Raw genomic sequence first — 25,510 nt, 5'->3', positions numbered from 1 at the left:
CTGGTATGGGAATGCCTTGAGAGATTGAATACACTCGGCTCGTCCAACAAGGTCTGGATACTTTGGGTTCCAGGCCATGCTGGGTTGGAAGGCAACGAGGCAGCGGATGAACTAGCCAAGAAGGGAGCAGGGATGCCTTTACACGGGCCAGAACCCTTCTGTGGAATCGGAAACGGTTTCATGGCTATGAATCTAAGAAACGAAGAGAAACGGTTGAGGAAACTATATTGGGGGGGGGGGGGGGGGGGCTACCAGGGATGGAGCAGTCCAGGGTGCTTATACGAACCCATGCGTACAAAGGATTGCTTAAACCTCACCAAAAAGAACCTCCGAATCATAGTGGGAATTCTCACTGGTCATTGTCGGCTGAACTATCACCTAGGGAAGCTAGGAATATCTGCGGATACTGCCTGCAGGTTTTGTGAGGAGGAGGACGAAACCTCTATACACGTCCTGGGACAGTGTGCGGCACTGGTGCAAAGTAGGTCGATACATCTGGGAGAATACTTAATACCAGATGCAAAGTTGAAACTTCTGGAAGTGGGGAACATACTAAAGTTCCTAACGGTTACAGGCCTGCTTGAGATACTATGATCAACAGGTACACTATAACCAGTAAAAGGGGCACAATAGTTCTTCAAGGACGCGGTGCGACTTTCCCTTAACAGAATAATAACAAGATATGGCACTCAAGCAGGTTCTTGAAATTTTTTCTCATTTATATAAACGAGAAGGTGTAATTTAAAATAAAAAGTTCTATAATCGTATTCCCCATAAGAACATTATACTTAGTGGCCTTGTATTCTCCAGATGCACTCAGGTAATGTTTTTTAGTGCCTAAGGTCTTGAATATTCTAAAGTGACGCTCCATCCATCCTCATTACTAACAGCTGGGGAGGGTCTAGTTATCACATGATTCTAGAGTTATATAAGCGCTTGTTTATTAGTTTCCCATTAGTCTTAAATGATCGAGTTGAAGAATATTTTCGGCGTGAAAGATTCCGAAGAAACTAATGATATCGATAAGGAAATACCCTCATTCCAGTCACCTGAATGGAATTATTTTTTTTTTGTTGGATTCCATTCAAATTTTAGCGAGATAGCTCAATAATTTTGAAAGCAACGCAGAATGCATCCGCAACTTTGATTGAAAGGTCCTTCCTTCCACCTTGCGTTATCTATTTGGTCCCATAGAAATTCAAAGCTTGCCTGCAGAGCACTACCTCCTGTGTGTGTGTAGTCTGTTTCTGCTGACTCTGATGAGGCAAACTTTTTCTTTCGCTCTTGTCCCTTTCAATAGCGGGGTGAGCTCACCTGGATCGAACTCGCAACTTTTACCAGTCATAGGCTTGGTCAGGGTTGAGTGGGCTTCAAAGCATTATCTAGCATAACAGCTTATCGTTGTATCAGTCGGTCTTTTGGTCATTTCCCATCAACTTCGATGTTCAGGCCAATCTTAACTAGTGAGTTCTCGTCAGAGTGAATTACATGACCATACCATCGAAGACGCTTCTCGTGCAATGTCCCCACGATGGGTGTAACCCACAATCGATGGTGGATATTCTCATTTCTGATGTGACCACTGACCCAACGCAACATCTTCGCTCCATTACCGCGAGGCGGTATTCATTGCATTTGGTAGTCAAGTAGAACCATCCAGAGCAACTGAGCGAACGACACTGCAATAGATTTTGGATTTGAGACGTTTATTTATACGTCGATCGCCGGTTGAGGAACGTCACTACATCTAAGTTGCGCTGATGTGTGGAACAATTTCATGGCACAATCCACCATTGTCTGGAAGCATTGATCCGATATACTTAAATCGCTTAGTCTTCGGCAAGTTCCTGTCACTGATAGTTAAGCACCGGTTTCATTGGGTTCAGTTAAACTCAGTCCGGAGACCGTATTGCATGCTGCGATTATTTTAATTTTCAAGACGTTGCTCGATATCAGCATGGTATCGAATATCAACAAACTATTCTTTTGTTAAGCACACGGACAACTGTTGGCACACGTTATTAGTGGAATTCACAAACATATGTAAGTGCGCTAAATACATTTGTAATTTTTGATAAACAACATATAGAACGGAGCATCAACAATAAAAGTAGAAGAAGAATATTTTTTAACAAGCTTTCAAAGCATTTGGATCTACGTAATGCGAGAAGAAGTTCAACTTTGAGTTCGTCAGGATCACTTTTGTATCCCAAGAATCGTCAAAAATATCTTGAATGCAAAGTTTAAGGACAGTTGACTGAATAACGCAATTTTTGACCGAGAAAGCACATACAGATCTGTAGCGGACCAGCATTTGAACCCAACGAGGGCAAAATAACGATCAACGCTGCGGTAGATTTTGGTTGTAAAAGGTTCGTTGATGCGTCAATCACACACCTGGACTTTATCCAGATTGCACTGATGCATAAAGCAATTTGGAATGATCGCCTCATGCAACACGGTCTCAGATTGAATCTGAATAAAACTGAATTTTTGACGACCGATCCCCATGAAACAGGCACAATCTCTGTCAGCGGCAGTGACCTGCCTAGAACTGAGCGATTTAAATATCTCGGGTCAACGCTATCAGCCAATGGAGAACTGCGCTATGAGACTGCTTCACGCATTAACGCAACCTGAATAAAGTGACATTCCACAACTGGTGTTCTTTGTGATCTACATATCAATGAACGTCTCAAATCTAAAATTTACCGCAATGTCGTCCGTTCTGCCGCCCTCTATGGTTCTGAGTGTTGACCTACTAGAAAAGACAATGAACGGCGTCTTGCGGTAATGGAGATGAAGATGTTGCGTTGGACTAGTGGCGTAACACGTTTTGATCACATGTGAAATGAGGATATTCGTGATCGATATGGGGTTGCACTCCTAAGGGGGGTAAATTCTAAAACGTGGTAGTATACTATTATTAAATTTATTTATGCAGATATCGGAACGGGATGTATTTTGAGGCCTAGATTTCATATAAACGTATTACGGTGTTTTTTTTTCAGATTTTTCGGTTGGATAGGTTCTGAGAACGAGACCTGTTTCACTTTTTGGAGCCCTATCTCCACTATGTTTCTCCCAATATCAGAAATAAGATCATTTCATTTGACACCCCACATGATCCTATTCTGTGAAAAAAAATGTAAGGCCTCTTTTCGCATGTATGGGAAGCTCCCTTCAAACTCAACACAAAATAGCGCCACTCGCTGCATGTAAAGGGGCACACCGACCACATGTTCTCACCAAATTTCGTGACTATCAGTCCAGCTGTTTCCAAGTAAATTGGGTATGACAGACAGACGGAAAAAATTTAATGGAGTATGTTAACCAACGTAGTAATGTACACCACGCGATTAAAGATCGGGTGTGTTCTATCAGGGCAACATATTTCAAGGCCAAAGAGGACGTGAAAACACGTGCAGAAGGAACAGTGCCGATACGCCAACGAAAAGCGATGGTTGCCGTAGCGACCTAAACCACGCAGAAGACATCTCTTCTCAAAAAGCTTTTTCAGAGTGAAAAGGATATCTCGGAAATTTGGAGCAAACGACTAAGATACCCAAATGAAGAAGTGCAATCTCCCCAGCGAACAGCGAAAAGGAAAAAAGAGAAACAGATGCTGGCGCAACCTAGGAACGTCGGAAGCCTATCTGTTCATACGGAAAAGGTCACTAACAGCACCGAAGACACTTGTACGAAGGTAGGACCTAAGAAGAAGCTGCAAAAAAAAGCCAGGCCGGACACGCTGTTAATAACAAAAACCAGCGAGTTGACATACGTGGAAATCTTACGCAAGGTTAAGGCAGATGTCTCCTTGACGGATCTGAGTGCAAATGTCACGCGGATAAGACGAACACAGAAAGACGACCTGCTGTTCGAACTTACAGCTGGTGACGATGGAGGCGAAGAGCTACGGAAGAAAATTGATTTATCACTAGGTGAAGCTGCTGCGGTCAAAATGAGTAACGATTCGGTGGTGATCGAATGCAAGGACTTGGATAAAGTCACCACAAAGTCTGAGATCTGCGAGGCCTTGCAAATCCAATTAGGATTACAATCAGTGAGTCAGTCTAACGTCGCAGATTGCGTCGATAAGTCTTCGTATTGAAGCAGCGAAAAAGGCGATTGCAGTGGGCAAAGTACGCATTAGATGGGTGGTCTGTCGGTTACGGGAACAGAGTCCAGTGCACAAATGCTTTAAGTGCTGGCAGGTTAGTTACATAGCGAAAGTTTGCACTAGCTCGCTCGTATTTGAAAACTGACGTTGCCATTATATCCGAACAATACGCAATAGCAGACAAAATCAGTAAGGCGGCGATATGGAGCTGCGGAAGTCAAACTATAGTAGATACGAAAAAACATCCAGAAGACGGGCTCATCCGTGCCAAGATTGGAGGGATATACATCTATAGTTGTTACGCAGCACCGAGTCTTACATTAGAGGAATTCAGGTCATTCCTTCAACGCAAGGCGCTACAATCCCAAAGTAATAACCGGCGACTTCAACGCATGGTCAGAAGAATGGGGTAGCAGAGAAACCAACGCAAGAAGACGAATATTGCTGGAGATATTCTCGTGCTTGAACATGGTACTTGCCAACTCTGGAGGAGCCAACACATTTGGGAGGGGAGAATTTCAATCGGTGGTAGACCTCACCTTCGTCAGTGATATTCTAATTTTGGGCTTGTTCTAGATAACAAAATGAACTGCCGAAAATTGGGAATGGCGTATCGGTTAAGTGCACTCCGGGTATGCAGTGCGTATCGGACAACATCAGGAGAAGCAGCATATGTACTAGCAGGGATGCTCCCCATAGACATCTTGGCGAATGAAGGTCGGCGACTCTACGATAAAACGTATGCAGCTGGGGAGTCTAGCGTATTTCGACGGCAGCTGGCACTGGTGGAAATCTATCGTTGGACATACCGCATCATTCCGGATATTCGGAGATGGTTTGAGTGAAGCCATGGGAAATTAAGCTACAAGTTAACGCAATTCTTAAGGGGACATGGAGGTTATCGTGCTTATTTACATCGATTTGGTCACGACGAGTCATCATGCTGCCCAAGATGTGGTAACGTGGCTGAGAATGCAGAGCATGTCATATTTGGTTGCCCCAGGTTCACTGCGCATCGAACAAAAATGGAAGCGGTCGCAGACAGACGCTTAACACCCGAAAACATTATGGAGTTCATGCTGGGGTCAACGGATGCTTGGAACCAGATGTTAAAAGAAATGCAAGCTATTCACCAGCAGCTTAGGCAGGAAGAATTACGCCGAAAACAAGGAAGGCAGAGAACCATAATGAACCGCAGTTAAAAGCTGAGCCAGCCCCGCGACGCAATACTTTATAGGAGTTCTGTGGGGAGAGTGGAACGAGAAGGAGGTGGTTTTAGAGAGTAGAAGTCACACATAACTGCGTGCCAGGAGTTAGCAGTAGGTTTTAAACCTTTCCACCTCCCAACGTCGAGAAAAAAAAGACAGACGGACAGTAGGACAGACGGACTAATCTGACTGAATCGATTTTAATAAAAAATTTTAAAAAGGAAAAAAAAAACAGGAAGAAAAACAAAAAAATATTTGGATGTCATGTATTCTGCAAAGAAGCAAATAGCGGACGTACAAAATGACAATAGAATATAATGACCTTAAAAAGTTCCCCGGTCATAACGTGATTGCAGAAAAAAATCAAAAAGCTTTTTCAACCGCTGCTACTGCTGATCATGCGAGTACACAGAAAAGCATATTAGAAATCTTGTCCAAAAGTTTGAATTTATTTCAGATAACAATAATTCCGGAGTAAGGTGCTTCCCCAAACAGGAGAGATGATGGCCATCAATGCATTCTAAAACAGTAAAGCTCCTGACCTTGATGGTCCCGCCGCTGCGTTACTCTTCGCTACATCTGTTACTTTTACTTGTAAGGAAATTTTGGAAATTCAAGACTTTCCCCGAGTGTAGATGATCATTAAGATTCTGAAGAAGGGTACCCATTTTTAATGCAATTATTGGGGGGTATATGATCGAGAGAAACTGGCTAGTCTCCGCTCAGAATCTCACTGCATTGAACATATGAATACCCTGCGAATGATTTTGGAATAGCGCGCGAAGTTCGAATTTTTGCTTTACCTGCTCTTTATCTCTATCCAGGAAGGGATTTCTGGAAAAACTAATTATCTCAGGAATTTGAGTCCACCAGGGTTGAATCTTGTCACCAATATTATTTTTTCTTGTTATCGGTAAGGAAGGAAATGGAGGGCTTCAATGGACCATGGCATCTTTACTCAAATACCTTGAATTCACTGATGATATTTGCTTGCCTGCGAGACATGGACCTTGGCCAAATGGCTCCGAATTTTCAAGCTTCCATCAATTAATGTCAGCATCTGACATTAATTGATGTCAGATGCTGACGGGGTATTTCGGCTTGAGACAACAAGAACGGAGAACTTAGTTAGTAAACAAGCCAGGTAATCGTGGAAGTGGAAGTAGCAGTGGTTAAGTCACACATTAAAGAAGGCCGACGACTTCATTTCAGATTATGCCATGCAATGGAACCCACTATCCCACGATCGTCGACAAGTGAGTCGCCTTAGAGTTACGTGGTGTAGAACAATGGAGGAGAAATGCAAGGTTCTTGGGAAACCGTCGATAGCGTTGAAGCACAATGCCGGTAACTTACAGTAGCAAAGTGGGAACTCAAACAAAAAAATAACAAGGTTTCAAATTTTCCCATGGCTCGAATGAGGGGACTTTTTTCATACACATAGAAATGATGATCACGATGAAATTAAAGTCAGAATTTTTGTTTATTTGTTCAAACAAACAGTCGATAAGGACTGAAGAATGAGGCCTGTCGCTTGAGAAACCCTGGTTATGCTTAAGTAAATAAGTATTTCCGTGAACAAGAAAAATTCCAAGTTATTTTACTCTCTGCTGAGATCAGGGAAAGAGATAAATAGAGTATAGTTGGAGTTATGCTAAATTCTACCTGATCTCTCTTGGTGACAGGCCCCGCGACAGGTCGACCAAGAAAATGCATAGAATGTCATTACAAACATGATGATCGGATTGAGTCATAAGCCTCGGAGAAATGCTAGGGCTTCCACCTCAGTCGACGCGGCAGGACGAGCCCCGGTCCTGTCGAGAAATGGGCAAGGGTTCTTGACGCATGGGCGGCGTCAGGACGTAAGCAAGTTAGTCCGCACACAACGAACAAAACAAATACGTGTCTGCACGGTAAATGTTGGTACCCTAACTGGAAAGACGGAGGAACTCGCAAGAGGCCTTCGGAAAAGGTGTATTGACATCTGCGCTCTGCAAAAAACCCGATGGCCTAGTGCCAAAAGCTGCGACATTGAACGCGAACGCGGTAAACATGGCTACAAACTTCTCTATTTTGGTAACCCACACACTCAATATGGTGTTGGCATTGCCATCTCAGAGGGTTTCCGTGATGCCATTAAAGAAGTCGAACGATTTGATGATCGGCTGATGAAGCTCACCGTTATATCAGCTGATCGCACTATTCACTTCTTCACCGCGTATGCACCACAGACAGGTCGACCTGATGCCGAGAAAGATACCTTCTGGCAACTTCTCGATGAAAAGACTTGTCTCGTGCCTGCTGGCGATTACATAATCATTGCCGGCGACCTTAATGGTCATGTCAGTGAAAAGGCAAACGGTAACAGGTGCCATGGGGGAAAGGGGTTCGGAGCGCGCAATGAGGGTGGCGAGCGTATAATCGGTTTTGCGGACACCCATGACCTTGTACTTATGAATACATGGTTCATCAAACGATTGTCTCATCTTCCCACATTTTATAGTGGGAACAATAAAACGCAAATCGACTATATTCTCATAAGACGCCAACATTTTACCACTGTCACTGATTGCAAAGTCGTTCCCTATGAGACCATCGCACCTCAACATCGGCCGTTGATTGCCGTCCTGCGAATTAAGCCACCGATAAAACGGCGTGAGGAACGCACTGGCCCGCCGCGCATTAAATGGTGGCGATTTGGTGAGAAGAACGAAGAAACGGTCTCACTCATACGATTGCCAACCATTACGAATGTGGCAGAATCATGGAACCAAATGAAAGACACGATCCACAAAGCGACCTCTGCAACCCTCGGGTAAGCCGGGTAAGCGGTATATCAACCGAGATACTTGGCTTTGGAATGATGGTGTTGAAATGAAGGTCCGTGAAAAGAAACGTCTCTACCACAAATTTCTCGACGATAAAACGCCTGCTAATTGGCAAATTTATAAGAATGCCAACCGGGAAGCAAAGAAAGCGGTCGCTGTCACCCGAGCGAACCATTTCAAAAATCTTTACGATAAACTGGACACTCGGGATGGCGAGAAAGATCTGTACCGACCTGCTAAAAGCCGTGATGAATGCATACAGGATATCGAATATTTCTGTTGTGTTAATGACAAGAACGGTACTTTGCTTACCAACCGTCGAGCCGCAACGGATAGATGGCGAGAATACTTCGAGCAGATTTCAACTGAAGAATTTGCTCATCCTCCGCTTCCACAATCATTGCCGACATTTGGAGCAATTCCACCAGTCAGCGCAACTGAAGTCGAGGAGGCAATAAAACAAATGAAATCGGGGAAAGCAACAGGACCTGACGACATCGCATCTGAGCTTTGGAAAGCGAACAGCTGGGACACAACACTGTGGCTCAGTGAATTCTTTAACCGGGTTATTCAGGAAGGAAGAACACCATCTGACTGGCAAGAAAGTACCACTGTTCCAATATGGAAAAAGAAAGGTAGCCCAGCAGAATGTTCAAATTACCGTCCGATCCGGTTACTTTCCCATACCATGAAGATTTTTGAACGCGTTCTTGACAACCGTATTCGCGAAATCGTTGAAATAACCGTCAATCAAGCCGGATTTGTCAAGAACTGCGGAACTACTGACGCAATACACGCTGCGCGGTTACTCATGGAGAAACACCGTGAGAAGCATCGTCCTCTTTACATTGCCTTTCTGGATCTAGAGAAAGCGTTTGACCGTGTACCACACGAACTCATCTGGTATGCTTTACGACAACACTTCGTGCCAGAAGAACTCGTGCGCTGGGTTCAATTGCTCTACCACGATCCGAAAAGTAAAGTTCGAAGTATGGCGGGTGTATCAAAACCGCTTCGTGTCTCTGTTGGAGTTCATCAAGGAAGTGCCCTCTCACCACTCCTCTTTGTCCTTGTTATGGACACCGTCACATGGGATATCCAACGTCCAGCGCCCTACACACTGCTTTATGCAGATGATGTTTTCCTAGCATCTGATAGCAAAAATGATCTCGAGCAACTTGTTCAAAAATGGAATGATCGCCTCATGCAACACGGTCTCAGATTGAATTTAAACAAAACTGAATTTTTGACGACCGATCCCCATGAAACAGGCACAATCACTATCAGCGGCAGTGATCTGCCCAGATCTGAGCGATTTAAATACCTCGGGTCAACGCTATCAGCCAATGGAGAGCTGCGTTATGAAATTGCTTCACGCATTAACGCAACCTGGATGAAGTGGCGTTCCACAACTGGTGTTCTTTGTGATCGACGTATCAACGAACGTCTCAAATCTAAAATTTACCGCAATGTTGTCCGTCCAGTCGCTCTCTATGGTTCTGAGTGTTGGCCGACCATAAAAGACAATGAACGGCGTCTCGCGGTAATGGAGACGAAGATGCTACGTTGGACTAGTGGCGTCACACGTTTAGATCACATCCGAAATGAGGATATCCGCGATCGTTATGGGGTTGCACCGATCGTGGAAAAGTTGCGAGAGAGGCGTCTTCGATGGTATGGTCACGCAATTCGTGCAAACGAGAATTCACTTGCAAAGATTGGTCTGAACATCGAAGTCGATGGTAAACGACCAAAAGGCAGACCTAAGCAACGGTGGCTTGATACGCTGGATGGGGATTTGAAAGCCTCGAGATTGCACCCAGATCAGGCATTCGATAGAGCCAAATGGCGAAGCCGATCACGACGAGCCGACCCCGCTTGTGAACGGGACAAAGGCTGAAGAAAAAGAAGAACGCTATCAGCCAATGGAGAACTGCGTTATGAAATTGCTTCACGCATTAACGCAACCTGGATGAAGTGGCGTTCCACAACTGGTGTCCTTTGTGATCGACGTATCAACGAACGTCTCAAATCTAAAATTTATCGCAATGTCGTCCGTCCAGTCGCTCTCTATGGCTCTGAGTGTTGGCCAACCATAAAAGACAATGAACGGCGTCTTGCGGTAATGGAGACGAAGATGCTACGTTGCACTAGTGGCGTCACACGTTTAGATCACATCCGAAATGAGGATATCCGCGATCGTTATGGGGTTGCACCGGTCGTGGAAAAGTTGCGTGAGAGGCGTCTTCGATGGTATGGTCACGCAGTTCGTGCAAACGAAAATTCACTTGCCAAGATTGGTCTGAACATCGAAGTCGATGGTAAATGACCAAAAGGCAGGCCTAAGCAACGGTGGCTTGATACGCTGGATGGGGATTTGAAAGCCTCGAGATTGCACCCAGATCAGGCATTCGATAGAGCCAAATGGCGAAGCCGATCACAACGAGCCGACCCCGCTTGTGAACGGGACAAAGGCTGAAGAAAAAGAAGAAAGAAGAAGAATGGAACTTACTATCCCACGACCGCCGACGAGTGGGTCGCCTTAGAGTTACGTGTTGTAGAACAATGGAGGAGAAATGCAAGGTTCTTGGGAAACCGTCGATAGCGTTGAAGCACATTGCCGGGAACTTACAGCGATGGCACATATGTGGCATGCAAAAGTGGGAACTCAAACAAAAAGATAATGTTTCAAATTTTTCCATGGCTCGAATGAGGGGACTTTTTTCATACACATAGAAATGATGATCACGATGAAATTAAAGTCGGAATTTTTGTTTATTTGTTCAAACAAACAATCGATGAGGATTGAAGAATTAGGCCAGTCGCTTGAGAAACCCTGCTTATGCTTAAGTAAATAAGTATAAGTAATATTCCCGTGAACAAGAAAAATTCCAGGTGATTTTACTCCATTTTAAAATTCCTGGACAAGAGAGGCGATTTCTGATCAGATCATACATACATATTTTGTGGCGAATAGTTTCTCTCAGAAACATAATACATTAAATGTTTCGCTTGTGGCATCTGGTAATTAAAGTTAACCATGGAACGGTTTCGTGATTGAAATAAATTAGTAATTCGTATTCGAATGGGTCGGGTGAGTCCCTTTGTTGAATTTAATTTTATTAGAAATGAAAAATTAACAACTTACCTCTCGTCATCATTATCCTATTCGGGTCAATATTCAATCGAGCAAATCGTCCAAACTCTTCAGGAGTTAAACTATCAGGATCAGTTTTCTTAATACCAAGTCTTTCAAGTCGACGCAATTGTATCTTTGAAAATTTACGTTCACCACGAATACGTGGTACCAAACGATCATATAATGCTTGATCGGTTTGCGTAGCTTCATGGAAAATACGTGTATCCAATTGTGCAGCCAATAAATTATTTGCAGCTGTAATTGCATGAATGTCACCAGTTAAATGCAAATTAAACTCTTCCATGGGGATGACTTGTGAGTAGCCACCGCCTGCAGCACCGCCTTTTATTCCGAAAGTTGGTCCTTGAGAAGGTTGACGCAGACAAACGACTGAATTGCGTCTCTTGTGGGCACATAGAGCTTGAACTAAACCAACAGAAGTTGTGCTCTTGCCTTCACCAAGAGGTGTTGGAGTGATTCTTTCGGGAATAAATGAATATTATGCCTGGTAAATTTATTAACGGTTTGGTATCATATACTTACCCTACTACAACTACGTATTTTCCATCCTTTCTTTGAGCAAGACGATTTTGAACGCTGAGTGCTATTTTGGCTTTGGTATTTCCATATAGTGAAACTTCGTTACGAAGTAATCCAATTTCCGCAGCTAATGAGGAAATATCTTTGGGCTTTTGGGAACGGGCTATTACAATGTCACTGAAATGTATTGGAATTGTGAATTAAAATTTGAGATTTGGGAGAGTTGTATAGATAGAAATCAATAGTCATAGCTTAGAACATTAGAGTATGAGTGGTCATAGATTTTGAATTGAAACTAAAGTGCAAGAAGGTAGTGTCGGGCTGGAGCCGCTCAAGACTCTCTGTAGGTCAGAATGCCTTTGAAGAAGAAGCATAAGTCCAATAGATTACCCACAAAAATTAGTAATTACTTAAAAATATCAATTGCTTCAATATATGTCTTTATCAGCAGTAAATGCATCGAAGTGCGGTGTTGAATTGAACATTTTTGAGTAGCGACTTATTTGATATTTTCACTCTATTTTTTGTTTAGAATATAAAACAAGTTGTTAGTTGTTAGCACTGATGAAAGGAACAAGTGGTTGCCGAAATATCGGTATTTGCAAGAATAAATATCCACACCAACGGAGAAGAAACGACAAGTTTTATTATTTCAATTCAAGATATCTAGGCATTCACTATCACGTAAATATTGCATTGCAATCTATATCTTCAATGTTACTAAAAAATGGAATGAAAGTCAAGTTCTATCAGCAATTTATTGAATATTTATTCAGTATTTTGTTTAATGATTGGAGAAGTTAGAGAAGAAAGGAAGGAAAACATGAGACCCTTCTGTCGAATACTTAGTTTTGGAGTTATTAGGGGAGTGAAAAGAAAAGCGGATGGAACGACATATTGAAAACAACATATACAAATTAGAGACGAATTATATTTACTTATGTAAATGCAAGAGCATATTTATCCTAGGAAAACGCTTAAGTTCTTATAGTTTATTATTTACAGAGTATCAATAATTTAATGACCAGCCACGGTTATCTTTAACTTAGATCTAGATATCTTATATCTTAAATTTGGTTCTCTATATACCTTGGAACAGGATCTTTTGGAATTAGCGGCAGAGGTTTAATGTCCCAATATTTACTCAATATATGCTCGGCTGCTCGCTGGGCTGCCTGCACGGTATTCCTCATTAACATAGCAACAGTCATGGGGCCGACGCCACCTGGGACAGGCGTTATAAAGGATGCAACCTGTGCAGCTTCGTCAAAGCAAACATCGCCTAGAAGTTTCTGGCCCGTTGGTTTCGTTGGATCTAGACGAATATTCGTTAGTCACAGTCTCCCATCCGCGTCGAAGGCTTATACTTACCAGGCACGGCGTTTATACCACAATCAATGACAATGGCGCCAGGTTTAATCCAGTTGCCTCGGATTGTTTCCGGTTGCCCCATTGCAGCTACAACAATATCAGCCTTTCTGACTTCTTCATGTAAACTTCTGGTTCTGGTGTGACAAACTGTTACGGTTGCATGTTCCCATTTTAACAGTTCAGCAACCGGGGTTCCAACAATTTTGCTTCTTCCGAGTACAACAGCTTTTGACCCAGCAATTTTTGTTCCAGTTCTTTTAATCAATTCAATGCAACCTTGTGGTGTGCAAGGGAGAAATCCAGAAAAATCTCCAATAGCTACGCGACCTTCGTTGATTGTATTCAAGCTGATGTAGGGAGTATTTTTGATTAAAAATTATTTTTAGCCGAAATTATCATTATTTTACCCATCAACATCTTTGTCTGGCGAAACAGCATTAATGACCGCCACCGAATTAATATCAGATGAGCAGTCTAAAGGCATTTGAACGATAATACCATGAACATCAGGAGAATTATTCAGTTCGTCAATCTGAAATCAAATACAAAATTGCTCATCCAGATTTGAAACAGGTGGTTAAACTCCTATCAACAGTAGTCTTCAAATAGGGCCTGATTTCATCTTAGAATCCAAGTTTAATGCCACAAAAAGTGGAAAATTAGTTGGAGTTCAAAAATGCCTCGTATTTTTTTCAAGCAAGTAGGACTTATATAAATTCAGTGATAAGAGGTCGTAGCACCAATCTTCGGTTATCGAATAAAAAATTATCAATATATTCCGGGGGACGACTGTTATTTGCTACATTCTAGATCGTTACCCTGGATGTAAGATGGTTCAATCAGCATGCTACATGCACATGTACCCATGAAATCTTATCTGGGTGTGAATTTCACCATTGAGGTAATTTGATGAACTAAGGAAGGTCTGCGTAAACTGTTTTCAGTGCAAAAGGTCCACAAAAATAACTGGGTTAGATATAGAGAGTGTGGAGTCCTTGGAGTCCCTTTTTGTGAATTTTAATATTCAATATTGGTGGGATTTTGCTTACATTATAAAAAAACTCTTGCTTAATCCAGTACAGCGGGGGACAGGCTGATTTATTTTTATCCTACAAGAGCGTTCTATGTGGATATATATATAGGACTCCCAAAAATAAAGGCGCTCATTAGGCGATACGAAGCACCGATATTCATGGGTATAAACAGCTTTTATGCTCCATCATGTTTACTCCTTTAGAATTTAAGACTTGCGGTTTCGTCCAGGGCAGAGATAACTCATCAGACGCTGCCTCACCTCTGCTCTGCTGGTGGTATTTGCTCCCTTTCATTAATTCAACACGTCAAACACGTCATGTGGTTGAATTATAACGAACAAAAATCCGCCTCGCCGGCTTAGACCTAAAATTTTACAAGGCGCATGCACATGACGTGTTGGACGTGTTAAATTAATAAAATGGAGCAAATACCACCTTGTAACCACTTCGGTCGCGCTGCTTCCAGGGCAGAGGTGAGGCAGCGTCTGGTGAGTTCCCTCTGTCCTGGACGACACCGCAAGTCTTAAATTTTGTATCTTTGGTGCTTGCCCAAGGATGAGGATTTCGGGGACCACAATCGCGAAAGCATGTTGCTTTCCAACTGGCCCCGTCCGTCATTAAGTGGAAGGCGGACTTAGGAATCTCTCAATTCTTAGACAAAATTCGTTTAGAATGTTTTTAAAAAACATGCTTACCTTCTCCAACAACTCAATCTGTGTAATAGATTTCGGTAACTTCAAATGTTCAGCGCGAATACCAATTTCCGTTGCAGCTTTCATTTTCATACGAATATACACATTGGAATCCTCACGTCCGCCGACCTGAACGATAGTCAAGCCAGGACGGAAATTCGGAATCTTCGCACTGAGTGTGGTCACATCTTGTTTCAGCTCCTCACGAATTTGCCTATTGCACAAACAATCAATTAGATAACACAAAATCGAACCAACGCAATTGTTAATTACTTTGAAATTTCCGTCCCCGAAAGCAACTTTGCTTCAGACATGTTACTAAGGATTCCGTGTATAGTCACTGAAAAATAAGAACAAACGGAAAATCACGATTTGTAAGTAGAATATTCTACAACACTTCTTCTAGTTAAGAGGTAAACCTCAACTGATCTATAGAACGAAAATAACTTTAAGTTATATGGATGAGATTGAAGGTTTATCTCTGGGGTCAAAAACATGAAAAAAATAATCTTAAGAAATATTGGAATGAAGATATTTTCTCGCAGATTTGTAGAGAGTCTAACAAAGCTAGCGAGAGTTGAAGAAAAAAAAAACTATTTTCATCAATTATCACAATTGAAGCACGTACTGAATAACTATAATTAGCATCTTGCTCCGAAAACTACTCTGATTTTCAAATATGTTAAATAATATATTCTTACGTTCTTTTTCCGCAATACGCGGCAGTGGGCCACTCATGTAGGACCGGGAGAAGGCAACTAAATACTTTGCAAATTTCATATTTTCTCAAAATGATTTAATAATAAATAAAAATAATACTAAATTCGTTAAAATAATTATAGAAATTAAATTAAATTATTTTCGAAATCAATAAATAAATTTCCGATTCTTCGTAAAATTCCACAAGGGACTAGCTGCTGTCTCGAATCGGATTGACTTAGTTTCAGCGATTTACTCTGATTATATAAGGTTTGATTAGGCATGTTTTGCTCGTTTTTGGATTTGGAACAAGATTAATTATAATTCATATAATTGTAGCTTGCCTCCTAGTCTTTGACCTAATGAACGATAAGAATTTTAGCTGGTTTCAACCAGTTATTTGGGCTTAGTAAATGAACCACATAATAAAATTAAATGCAAAAAAATACATCTAAAGTAAAATTATTTGGTTTAAACTGGATTTAATTTCCAAGTGAATGAATGGCGAAATATAGATCAGTCCATTTGTTAATCTTCATACAGAGATACATTGCAGCACATGACAAAAATAAATTTTGCAAGTGAAAAGGTCATCAAGTGTTATGACGAAAAGTGAATTTTCGGAATAGGATTTGGAATTCAAGACTACTAAAGTATATTGAGACACTTTTCCAAATATGAAAAAAAAGAAGTGTGAATGACCAACGCAGAGGACTCTTTCTTAAACACGTCTGAATTTTATTGGCCTTGCAAAAGAGTGCCGCCACAAATGCGGTCAAAGGGTAGTATAGATCCCAGGATGAAGCGTAGATTGGTACCCACGATGGACCATAAAACCTGGGAAACGCTTGCTGAACCAACACCAACAGCTCTACTACCAAACCCTATCTCTACCTTCACGTGGTGACTGCTGAGAGCACTTTTTTAACGAAAAGCTGCAGACGGAGAAGAATGAAGGCGAGTCTTCCCTGGTCCTCCAGATTGAGGGTTGGATAGGGCTGACAACCCTACACGGAAAAGAACCTGTTACGAAAGGAGCCTCGGACTGGATTGACTAAACAAAGACGACCGGAATAACAATTTGCGCATTTTCTCATGGAACGTGCGCTCCATGTACAGAGATGGAGCGGGAACGCGGCTAGCCGATACCCTGTCGAAATATAAGGCTGATGTAACAGCGGTGCAAGTGAGGCGTTGACCGCGATGACCGGTTTCCTAGAGAAGAGACACTACACCATATATTAAAGTGGCCATCCAGTAAACCATGTGCTCGGAGTAGGTTTCTTAGTCAGCCAGAAAATGAAATCTGGTGTTATTGGCTTTGAAAACATAAGCGAAAGGCTATGCACTTAATTGTGTTTGCGAGGCAAATTTAGAAATATAAGTCTCATTTATGTTCACGTCCATACAGAGGAAACTGCAGAGTCGGAGAAGGATACCTTCTACGAGGCAGTAGGACGAGCCCTCGAAGCCTGTCCCAGGTATGATATCAAAATCATACCTGGTGTTTTAACAGCCAAGTAGGGACAGAGCCCGTATTCAGGCGACACGTCGGCTCCCATAGCTTACATAGAGATACCAATGATAATGGACTGGGAATTATTCAGTTAGCAGTATTGCACGAAATGGTGGTTGGAAGCACCTGGTTCGCGCGGAAAGCGGTTCACGAACAAACGTGGGCCTTTCCAGACGGAATCACGTTCAATCAAATTCACTACGATCGAACGCCGCCACCTCTCAGCATTGATGAATCTCAGAACATATAGTTGGCATGTTGCTCCGGGTTCGAATTACAACACCAACTAGAATCCCCTCTGACAATCAGGTGAGAGTGAATACTGAAGCCATTCACAACAGACACAACCCTTCGTAACACCTATAAGGGGAAGTGGATGCCGCAATAACCGCAGCTAACAGATATCTTGGAGATAAAGCAGATCTTCACAACCACCTGAAGAGCGTTATCATTGATACGGCCATAAACATACTTGGCCCCAGCCGCAAGAAAAGACGGAACGGCTGGTTCGACGATGAATGTAAGCAAGCAACTGAACGGAAGAAAGCCGCATACCAAGTGACGTTGCGTTCTCAAAGAGCGAGGGCACGCGTAGAGACTTATTACGAACTTAACAGACGGAAAAAGGAAGCCTGGGAGAAAAAGGAGGTCTGTGAACTCGAAAAGTGCAGGGAGTAACCGCATCAGGCGCGGAAGTTCTACTAACAAGTCAGCAGGATGAAGCCTTATGCACCTCGATGCTGATTCTGCCGAGAGAAAGAGGGAAATCTGATTTCTGACAGAATGAACATTAAGGAACGATGGGTTAAGTATTTTGATGAACTGCTGAACAACCAGAATATCGGCGAGTAGGAGGCCCCGCCAACTGAAGACGACGGCCAATGCTGCCATCACCAAGCGTAGAAGAAACAGTCTGTGCAATCCAGCGGCTTGAAAACCATTAGTCGTCATTGCAGCCGAATTGGGTAAATATGAAGGTGGCCAACTACACCAAGCGGTGATGCTGAAGGTGTGAGAATCAATGCATGACTGGCAACGAGACATTATCTGTCCCATACATAAAAAGGGGAATATCACACAGTGCAGCAATTATAGAGGTATCACGTTACTGAGTACCATCTATAAGATATTTTCCGCTACCTTGCTAGGCCGGATAGCCCCTACGCCCAGAACATCATTGGCCCATACCAAAGAGGCTTCACTCCAGGCAAATTAGCAACAAATCAGATTTTCTCTGTGCGGTAAGCGATGGAAAAACTGCTGGAATATGTCCATCAGTTGCATCATCTTTTCATTGACTTTAAGGTAGCCAATGATAACATAGCCAGGGTAAAACTGTACACGGCAATGAGAGATTGGATATGTAAAACATCATATGGCTTGGACAGAAAAGTCGTATAATGTGATTATTTCAAATGAGAAAAGAATTAATCTAAACGGACCCGATGGACATAGCTGCTATTGGCAGGAGCTGTGTGCAAATGGACCTTCAAGACTGAACCGTGCGTTGATATGGGGCGTGAATTTTTATAACCATCATCATCAACGGCGCAACAACCGGTGTCCGGTCTAGGCTTGCCTTAATAAGGAACTCCAGACATCCTGGTTTTGCGCCGAGGTCCACCAATTCGATATCCCTAAAAGCTGTCTGGCGTCCTGACCTACGCCATCGCTCCATCTTAGGGAGGAAAACTTTAATTGTGTTTATAACAAACGAAATGGAGGAGGAGAGATTTATAGGGATCTTGGAAGTCCTAATTAGCTGTTCCAAAGATGTAGAAATATTTCATCACTTTGCATGCAATGCGCCTTAAGAGTGTGCTGTGGTTATAGAACCATCTCAATTGTTAAGCAGGTGGCAGCAACGGTGGGAACGGGCGAAAAAAATTCGATGGACCTACAGATTGATTCCCTGCATCAAGGTGTAGACGCAGAGAACGCATGGTGAGATAAACTATGATCTCACGCAGTTTCTCATGGATCATGACCGTTACCGTAAATACCTCTATAGGCTTAAACTGGACAGCTCACCCAAGTGTCACAGCTGCGACGGTATGTTTTCTTCCATGGACCTAGATTCGCTGAGGGAAGGAAGAGAGAAGAGACTTTGGGAGGAACAGTAGCACCGGAAAATATAATTGGGAAAATGCTTACGTGCCAGGAGAACTGGAATACAGTGAACGATATGGTAGGGTGGATTCAGTGCAGGATGAGAGGCAGAGGAGGCGAGAAAGGCGCGGATGCGAATGCTATGGGCGAGGAGATGAAATACTTTGTGGTGGTTCGGGAAGAGGACAGGAGTTAGGAGGAGGTGGTGTTAGTAGGTAAAAATTCCACACGTTGGAACATGTGTACCAGTGTCTTTGGCAGATTTGGCAAATGTTTTCTGTTGAGCCTGCTGGGTGAGTACGGGGATTCGAACGGAAACTTCTACCTCGAATACTCGGGCCGATAAAAGATGGAGCTGACTAGTGAATTACATACAACCATGAGTTGCACCTGTCCTATCACAACCCAGTAGCATCGGTGGTGGTAAAGGTACGGAAATTGCACTGGGCTGGTCACGTAGAGCGGATGGACCATGCGCGAATATCTAACAGGGTATTCAAAGGCACAGTCGAAGGACGCTGCCCAGTAGGAAAGCCACGCAAACGGTGGGAGGACTCAGTGGACGAGGTCAGTAGAAAGCTGCTTAAATTTTCCAACTGGAGGATGCGTCCGAAGGATCAAGATGGCTGGAGGAAGTCCGCTTTGGCTCGTCGTGTCATTGAAGAAGAAGAGGACTCTAAGCCCATCTAGAATCTTTTTCTCCCCCGCCCTCTCGACGAATATTAAGCTTCAAAGCTATTGCTTTATTAATCATCCTAAGAAGTTATTCAAGGGTACGTCATAATTTAAATTGAACACCTCCTCAGGGGCATACAAAAGGCTTATGAAAATTATCAGTGATAGCAATTTAAACAATTTAATTATTGCTTTAGTTATTATAATTAAATTATAACTCGGCTTGTCACATCGTCATTTCTGATTCAAAAGAAAAATGATACTACATCAAGTATAAACTCAATGAGTCTGGTTTGTGGAAATTTTAGAGAACCTTTTGGCTTGCAGTCAAAGCGCTAATGGACATACAAAAAATGACTACGTCAAGCAACGAGACCTCATAATGATTCTGGTAAAAAATCTGGAAAAAACCGAATGAGATTTCAAAATTTGCAACTATATACATATTTCCTTGATCTATGACATTATGACGCTCCAGAGATAATGAGTGTGCTGGTTTTTACTGGTAATTTTGGTATAGCAATTAAACCAGATAAGAAAATATAGTATGTCAAGTCGGCGTCAAACAGAATCAAAAGTAAATGTTCTGCTTCAAACCGAATTTATGACGAAAAGGAATGGAGGGCAATAATGATGGTCTTGCTTTTGTTTTGAAATTTTTTTTAGCAAACACAATATTGTAATATTTGTAACAGTTTTTTTGTGGTAAACAAGAAATTATTTGTAAGAACAAAAGCAAAAGAAAATTTGGTCCCAAAAGTATGTAGGTCATAAAACTTAAAGGAAACAGCAGAAAAGAATATTCTTCTTGTTGGTATAGATGTTTGGGGTAATGCTTTTTTTATATATAATAACCAGCCCTGACGAGAGAGAAGGATTTCCTCCGGCACCGTAGTTTCGAAAGTTGTTTGCTAATATGCAGCATTTTCCTCTATTCGCTATTAAGCGTTGTTGTTGTTTTTATCTTAGACCTGATAATGCTGCATAATATTAAATGCATTTTGGACATTTGTTTCAGGCTACGGCAAAATGGAATGCATACTAATGGATAACAATTATAGGACTTTTTCGGGGATTTGGTTTCTGGTTCTGGGACTCGATACAAAATTTAGAAAAAATCTAAATAGCTTTTGGTATTCTGGGGTCATTATGGGTCGCAAAGCAGCGGAATTATGAACAGCGAATTAAGCGTGGAGGAGTTGAGGAAGGAAAGAATCGAAATGTGAAGGAGGAAAAATTGCCGTGAATTGACATGTGAGGAAACGGAAGTTGAAAGTAATCGTGAGATATCGGAAGTTGATCGATGAGAAGGAAGAAATCTTGGAAAGATTTTTGTACGGAATGAAGTGTGGCCGCGATCTGGCTGTAAAGGGAAAAAGAATGGAAAATTGATTGCTGTTAGTAGTGTGGTTGAAGAAAATTAGTGCATGATCGCTGTTTTACTTTGTTCTTCGGCTATTCGTAAGTACCGTCTAAATTTTTGACTATTAATTTGGTTTGCTTTGCTGTCGACCGCGAGACGATGGCCAACAAGAAGGTGCATTTTAAACTAGAATTAAAGTTTTTATTTAAGGAACATTTAAAAATGGTAAAAACAGGAGTCAAAACTGTTTTGATTTACTAAACATCAACAATGAGAGATCCATTGTGGCCGGAGGTGATCGTTGACGTAAATGTGTATGTTCATGCTGTTCCTCACGGGGAGACAGGAAGGCTTTTTTTATTTTTGTATAGAGAATGACCCTTTCTTGCCCCTTAAGAACTCTTAGAGAAATCCTGGGAATAGCTTTTCCTCATTCCGTTTCAGGCGTTTCTTTTATTCGTCATTTTATTATTCTATCATTTTTTTCCTACCTTTTATTTTATCTTACTATATTTCATTCTTAGTTTATTTTATTTTACTCCATCTTCTCTTTGATCTGAGGACTCCTACTTCTCCTCTTTCTCTCTAAATTTGCAACATTTACACTAATAGGGGAATCCTCTAATTTTAATGGCCTGAGGATGTTAAGTCACAGATGGAACGCTAAAGGACGCGCTTCAGTGTACATCTGAGGGCCGGGAAAGCATCGTTCGCGATCGAGCACTTATTATTTTTTATTTTCAATTTCCACGTTTAGCTAGCGTGTTTTTCGATAGGTTCGTGTGAATTTCCATGTTTCAGGTTCCGGAGCAGACGCACGGAGCGTTGACAGACATATGATGTTTTGTTAAACGACACGTGAGAGATCGAAGTGTTCAAAGGACGCACCCCACATTCCCGAGCCTGGCTAATATAGGGCAAGCAAGCGCATGTTAACGAAGCACTTTGGTGGATCTTTAGTATTTGCGTGCGGACCTTCACGGCCAAGTCAATTTATATGGATATGTACAGTATTCGGCAGTTTGTTTGGTGAGTGGGCTGATAGACCGACCAATTTCTTTAAGCCATTATCAACTCAAGTTCGCAACTCCTTTACTAGCAGATGCTAGAGGAGGTCGAGGTCGTGGTCGAGGACCGATCTGATTTAAAAGAGGGTACTAACTACTATGTCTGCATTCAACAAGCAATATCGAAAGTAGGGCGTGGTTGACTTTGTGGTACAAATGACTTACCGCGCTTTTATTTTTTTTTTATTTCAATCATTCAGTTCTCTGAGTCGGTTGAAGTCGGACCAAACGGTGATCGATCATTATCAGTCAAGGGCAATGATATGTGAGTTGTCTCTGGCTGCCGTTCATTGATCTCAATTTGCCGAACAGAATGCTCTATTTTGGGAGGGATTCTGCGATTATGAAAAAAAAAACGGATGAAAAACGGCGAATATAGAATGTCTAGATCCTTTTATTATGCATAAGTTAATTTGCTGTCTGGAAAGGGTGGTTTCAATTCTCGTAATATTAATATGTGTGCTTTCTATATTCGAATTTCGTAACCAGAACTTCTAGAAAGGTCTAAGAAAATTTAGTATCAGAAATCCAAATAGGTTAGGCAATTATATGCAAGTTGGTATATTCCAATCAAAAAATGTTCATTATCTCAAAGTTATTTTCGCTGTCATTATTAGGATGTAATGAAATGGTTTTTTCGAGAATTCACTATCACTAAATGAATAAGAACCCCCACGATGAAAAACAAAAAAATGTAAGTTATCAGCTTCTATGTTTATATATAATGTCAGGACTTGTTTGGGTTTGAATTTGAAAATAGAAACTTGAATGAAATGATTGCTTAATAAATATATTAAAATATATAGAATTAAGCTAAAATTCAAATATAGTTATAAAGTAGACTATGAACAGTCGGATCGAATGATCCACGCAGAGGATTCGTGAAAAATTTCCGGCAAATTTTTAAATAAAATATCAAGTTTCCGATAGCACTGTTTGAAATTTTACTATATCTGAGACGTGTTTGTTTACTCTAGATACGATATGAAGTAAATTGAGTACTATACCTGTAGCTGACAATATTGGAGGAACTACAACCACCCTCCCGGGATACCATTTTTTTTTTTTATTTTACGAGCCAGTGGCCCATAGTTCACCTTTTTCACCACGTATTTCCGTTCAATGTTGTTATTATGGGGGATAGCAACATCAATAACATATGTAGCGAGCCGTCTTGTCAACAAGTTGCACGTCAACCTTGTTGTTTGGTATATGGCCATGAGTTAAAACTTGTTGGTCCCAATACATGCCTTAAGAAGAACTATCAAGTACCGCCTGCGGTTCACACCAATCATTTTAAATATAGCATTATGCCTGTCCGTGCATTGCACAGACGCCACTACAGTACAGCTAGAAATCAAATGGTCCGACGCCTTTAACGCCGAACTACACATTCTGCACTGATTGTTCTCCACCCGCTTTTTCATTACCAGGTTTTCATAAGCACGGATGGCGACCACACAGACAGAGATAGATAAATGGCTGCCAGAGGCAATTCACGCCTTCGATTTCCATTCATTGATCCGTTCTTGGTCTGAATTCACCTCACTCAGACGATTGAAAGATCGATTTTTCAGGTTAAGTGGAGTTAGCCCACAATCTGCCTTACAAACAGCCGCTTGGCACTTGGCGATGTTACAAGGTCATTCAAGCTCCTGCCTCCAATGTCACGTGTGTGGCCTCTGTGGATGACTTTGATTGAACACTTATCTAAATCAAATTCCATCCGGATATCACGGCTGAACTTATCTACTATTCAGCCATTTTGGACTCGTAGTTGTTGTTTGACAATCGTTTGAGTGAAAATGGAAAAAATCGAGTATCGAGCTATCATTAAATATTTAATTGAAGTAATAAAAACTTGTCATCAGTGCAAACAAGTTGCAAACTTGTTTGCACTGATGAAGGGAACAAGTGGTTCCCGAAATATCGGTATTTGCAAGAATAAAATACCTACACCAACGGAAACGAAACAACAAGTTTTCATTACTTCTATTGTTGTTTCTTTTCCGTTGGTGTGGGTATTTTATTCTTGCAAATACCGATATTTCCCTTGTTCCCTTCATCAGTGCAAGAATAAAATATCCACACACATTTGCAAGAATAAAATACCCACACCAACGGAAAAGAAACAACAAGTTTTTATTACTTCAATTAATTAATCGTTGGAAACACCGCATAATTTCACTCTGATTAAATATTTGTTTTTGAAAGGCAATCCACCTACGCAAATCAAAGATGAGTTGGAATGTGTGTACGAGGAGTCTGCACCATTATTTATCACCCTGAAATTTTGGGTAGCTGAATTCAAACGTGACCGTACAAGGTTGAGAGACGATGAACGTTCGGGACCTCCAAAAACTGCAATCACTGACGATAACAACGGTAAAGTTCACCAAATGGTGCTAAACAACCGGGATAGTCATTGAGTTATCTTAATCGATTATATTCAAGCAGGAAAAACTGTTACAGGGACATACTCCGTATCATTACTCGACAAGCTAAAGGCAGATATTTTGAAAAACGGCCACATTTGAAGAAAGAAATTCTGTTTTACCAAGACAATGCGCCGTCTTACAGCTCCGTGGTGGCCATGGCGAAAATCCACGAATTATGGTTTGAACTGCTTGTCCTTTTCAAGGACAAGGTAAGTAATCCCCGCAGTAAGGAAGGGTGAAAATTCCTCTGGCCTACTGATGACCTAATTCATTCTGTGTGATAACCAAGCGTGTATTCTGTTGAACTTTTTGTATCCGAAATTCAACACCCAATCCTAACCAGGGTCCCTCCGAGACCCCGTACTCCCCCTCTACTGTTCTGCGTCAATTGTTCTTGGGGCGACCTTAGGGAGAGTAGGTTCCACTGCATAGCATTATCAGCAACAGAATTGTCGTCCCTTCTTAATGTGTGACATAACCATTGTGATTTCCACCTACTCATCAACTCGTTCAAGAGTAACTGCACCGACGAAGTTCTTCGTTCGAAATAATATTAGTTCCGTGCCACCATCGGCTGAAACCACGCATCCTAGATTTACAAATTGATCAAACCCTTCGGTGTTCTACCCATTAATGCAAATAGGAAGATTGCGATGGACCGTCAGACGGAGAACCTTGGTATGGTTGGTGATTACCTTCAGTCCGACT

The 25,510-nt window shown here is 41.8% G+C and overlaps 1 protein-coding gene across 2 annotated transcripts in view; it reads right to left on the bottom strand.

Annotated features, from left to right (window-relative positions):
• LOC119658784 (C-1-tetrahydrofolate synthase, cytoplasmic) overlaps positions 1 to 25,510 on the bottom strand; it is a 36,120-nt gene that overhangs the window by 3,579 nt on the left and 7,031 nt on the right. Inside the window, exons 1-8 of one of the 2 annotated variants that reach the window (XM_038066491.1) lie at positions 15,637 to 15,856; positions 15,209 to 15,275; positions 14,939 to 15,149; positions 13,617 to 13,741; positions 13,210 to 13,556; positions 12,928 to 13,153; positions 11,842 to 12,015; positions 11,308 to 11,777 (exon numbers count right to left, since the gene is read on the bottom strand). In XM_038066491.1, coding sequence (XP_037922419.1) covers positions 11,308 to 11,777; positions 11,842 to 12,015; positions 12,928 to 13,153; positions 13,210 to 13,556; positions 13,617 to 13,741; positions 14,939 to 15,149; positions 15,209 to 15,275; positions 15,637 to 15,715 — 1,699 coding nt within the window. In that variant the 5' untranslated portion in view covers positions 15,716 to 15,856. Of the gene's footprint in view, positions 1 to 11,307; positions 11,778 to 11,841; positions 12,016 to 12,927; positions 13,154 to 13,209; positions 13,557 to 13,616; positions 13,742 to 14,938; positions 15,150 to 15,208; positions 15,276 to 15,636; positions 15,857 to 25,510 lie in introns of those variants that run through there. The other variant, XM_038066492.1, reaches the window with a different exon arrangement.

Source organism: Hermetia illucens, chromosome 6, assembly GCF_905115235.1.
Source record: "Hermetia illucens chromosome 6, iHerIll2.2.curated.20191125, whole genome shotgun sequence".
Taxonomy (NCBI): Eukaryota; Metazoa; Arthropoda; class Insecta; order Diptera; family Stratiomyidae; genus Hermetia; species Hermetia illucens.
The sequence above is the reverse complement of the archived record's forward strand: the minus strand, read 5'-3'. Positions and strand labels throughout refer to the sequence as shown.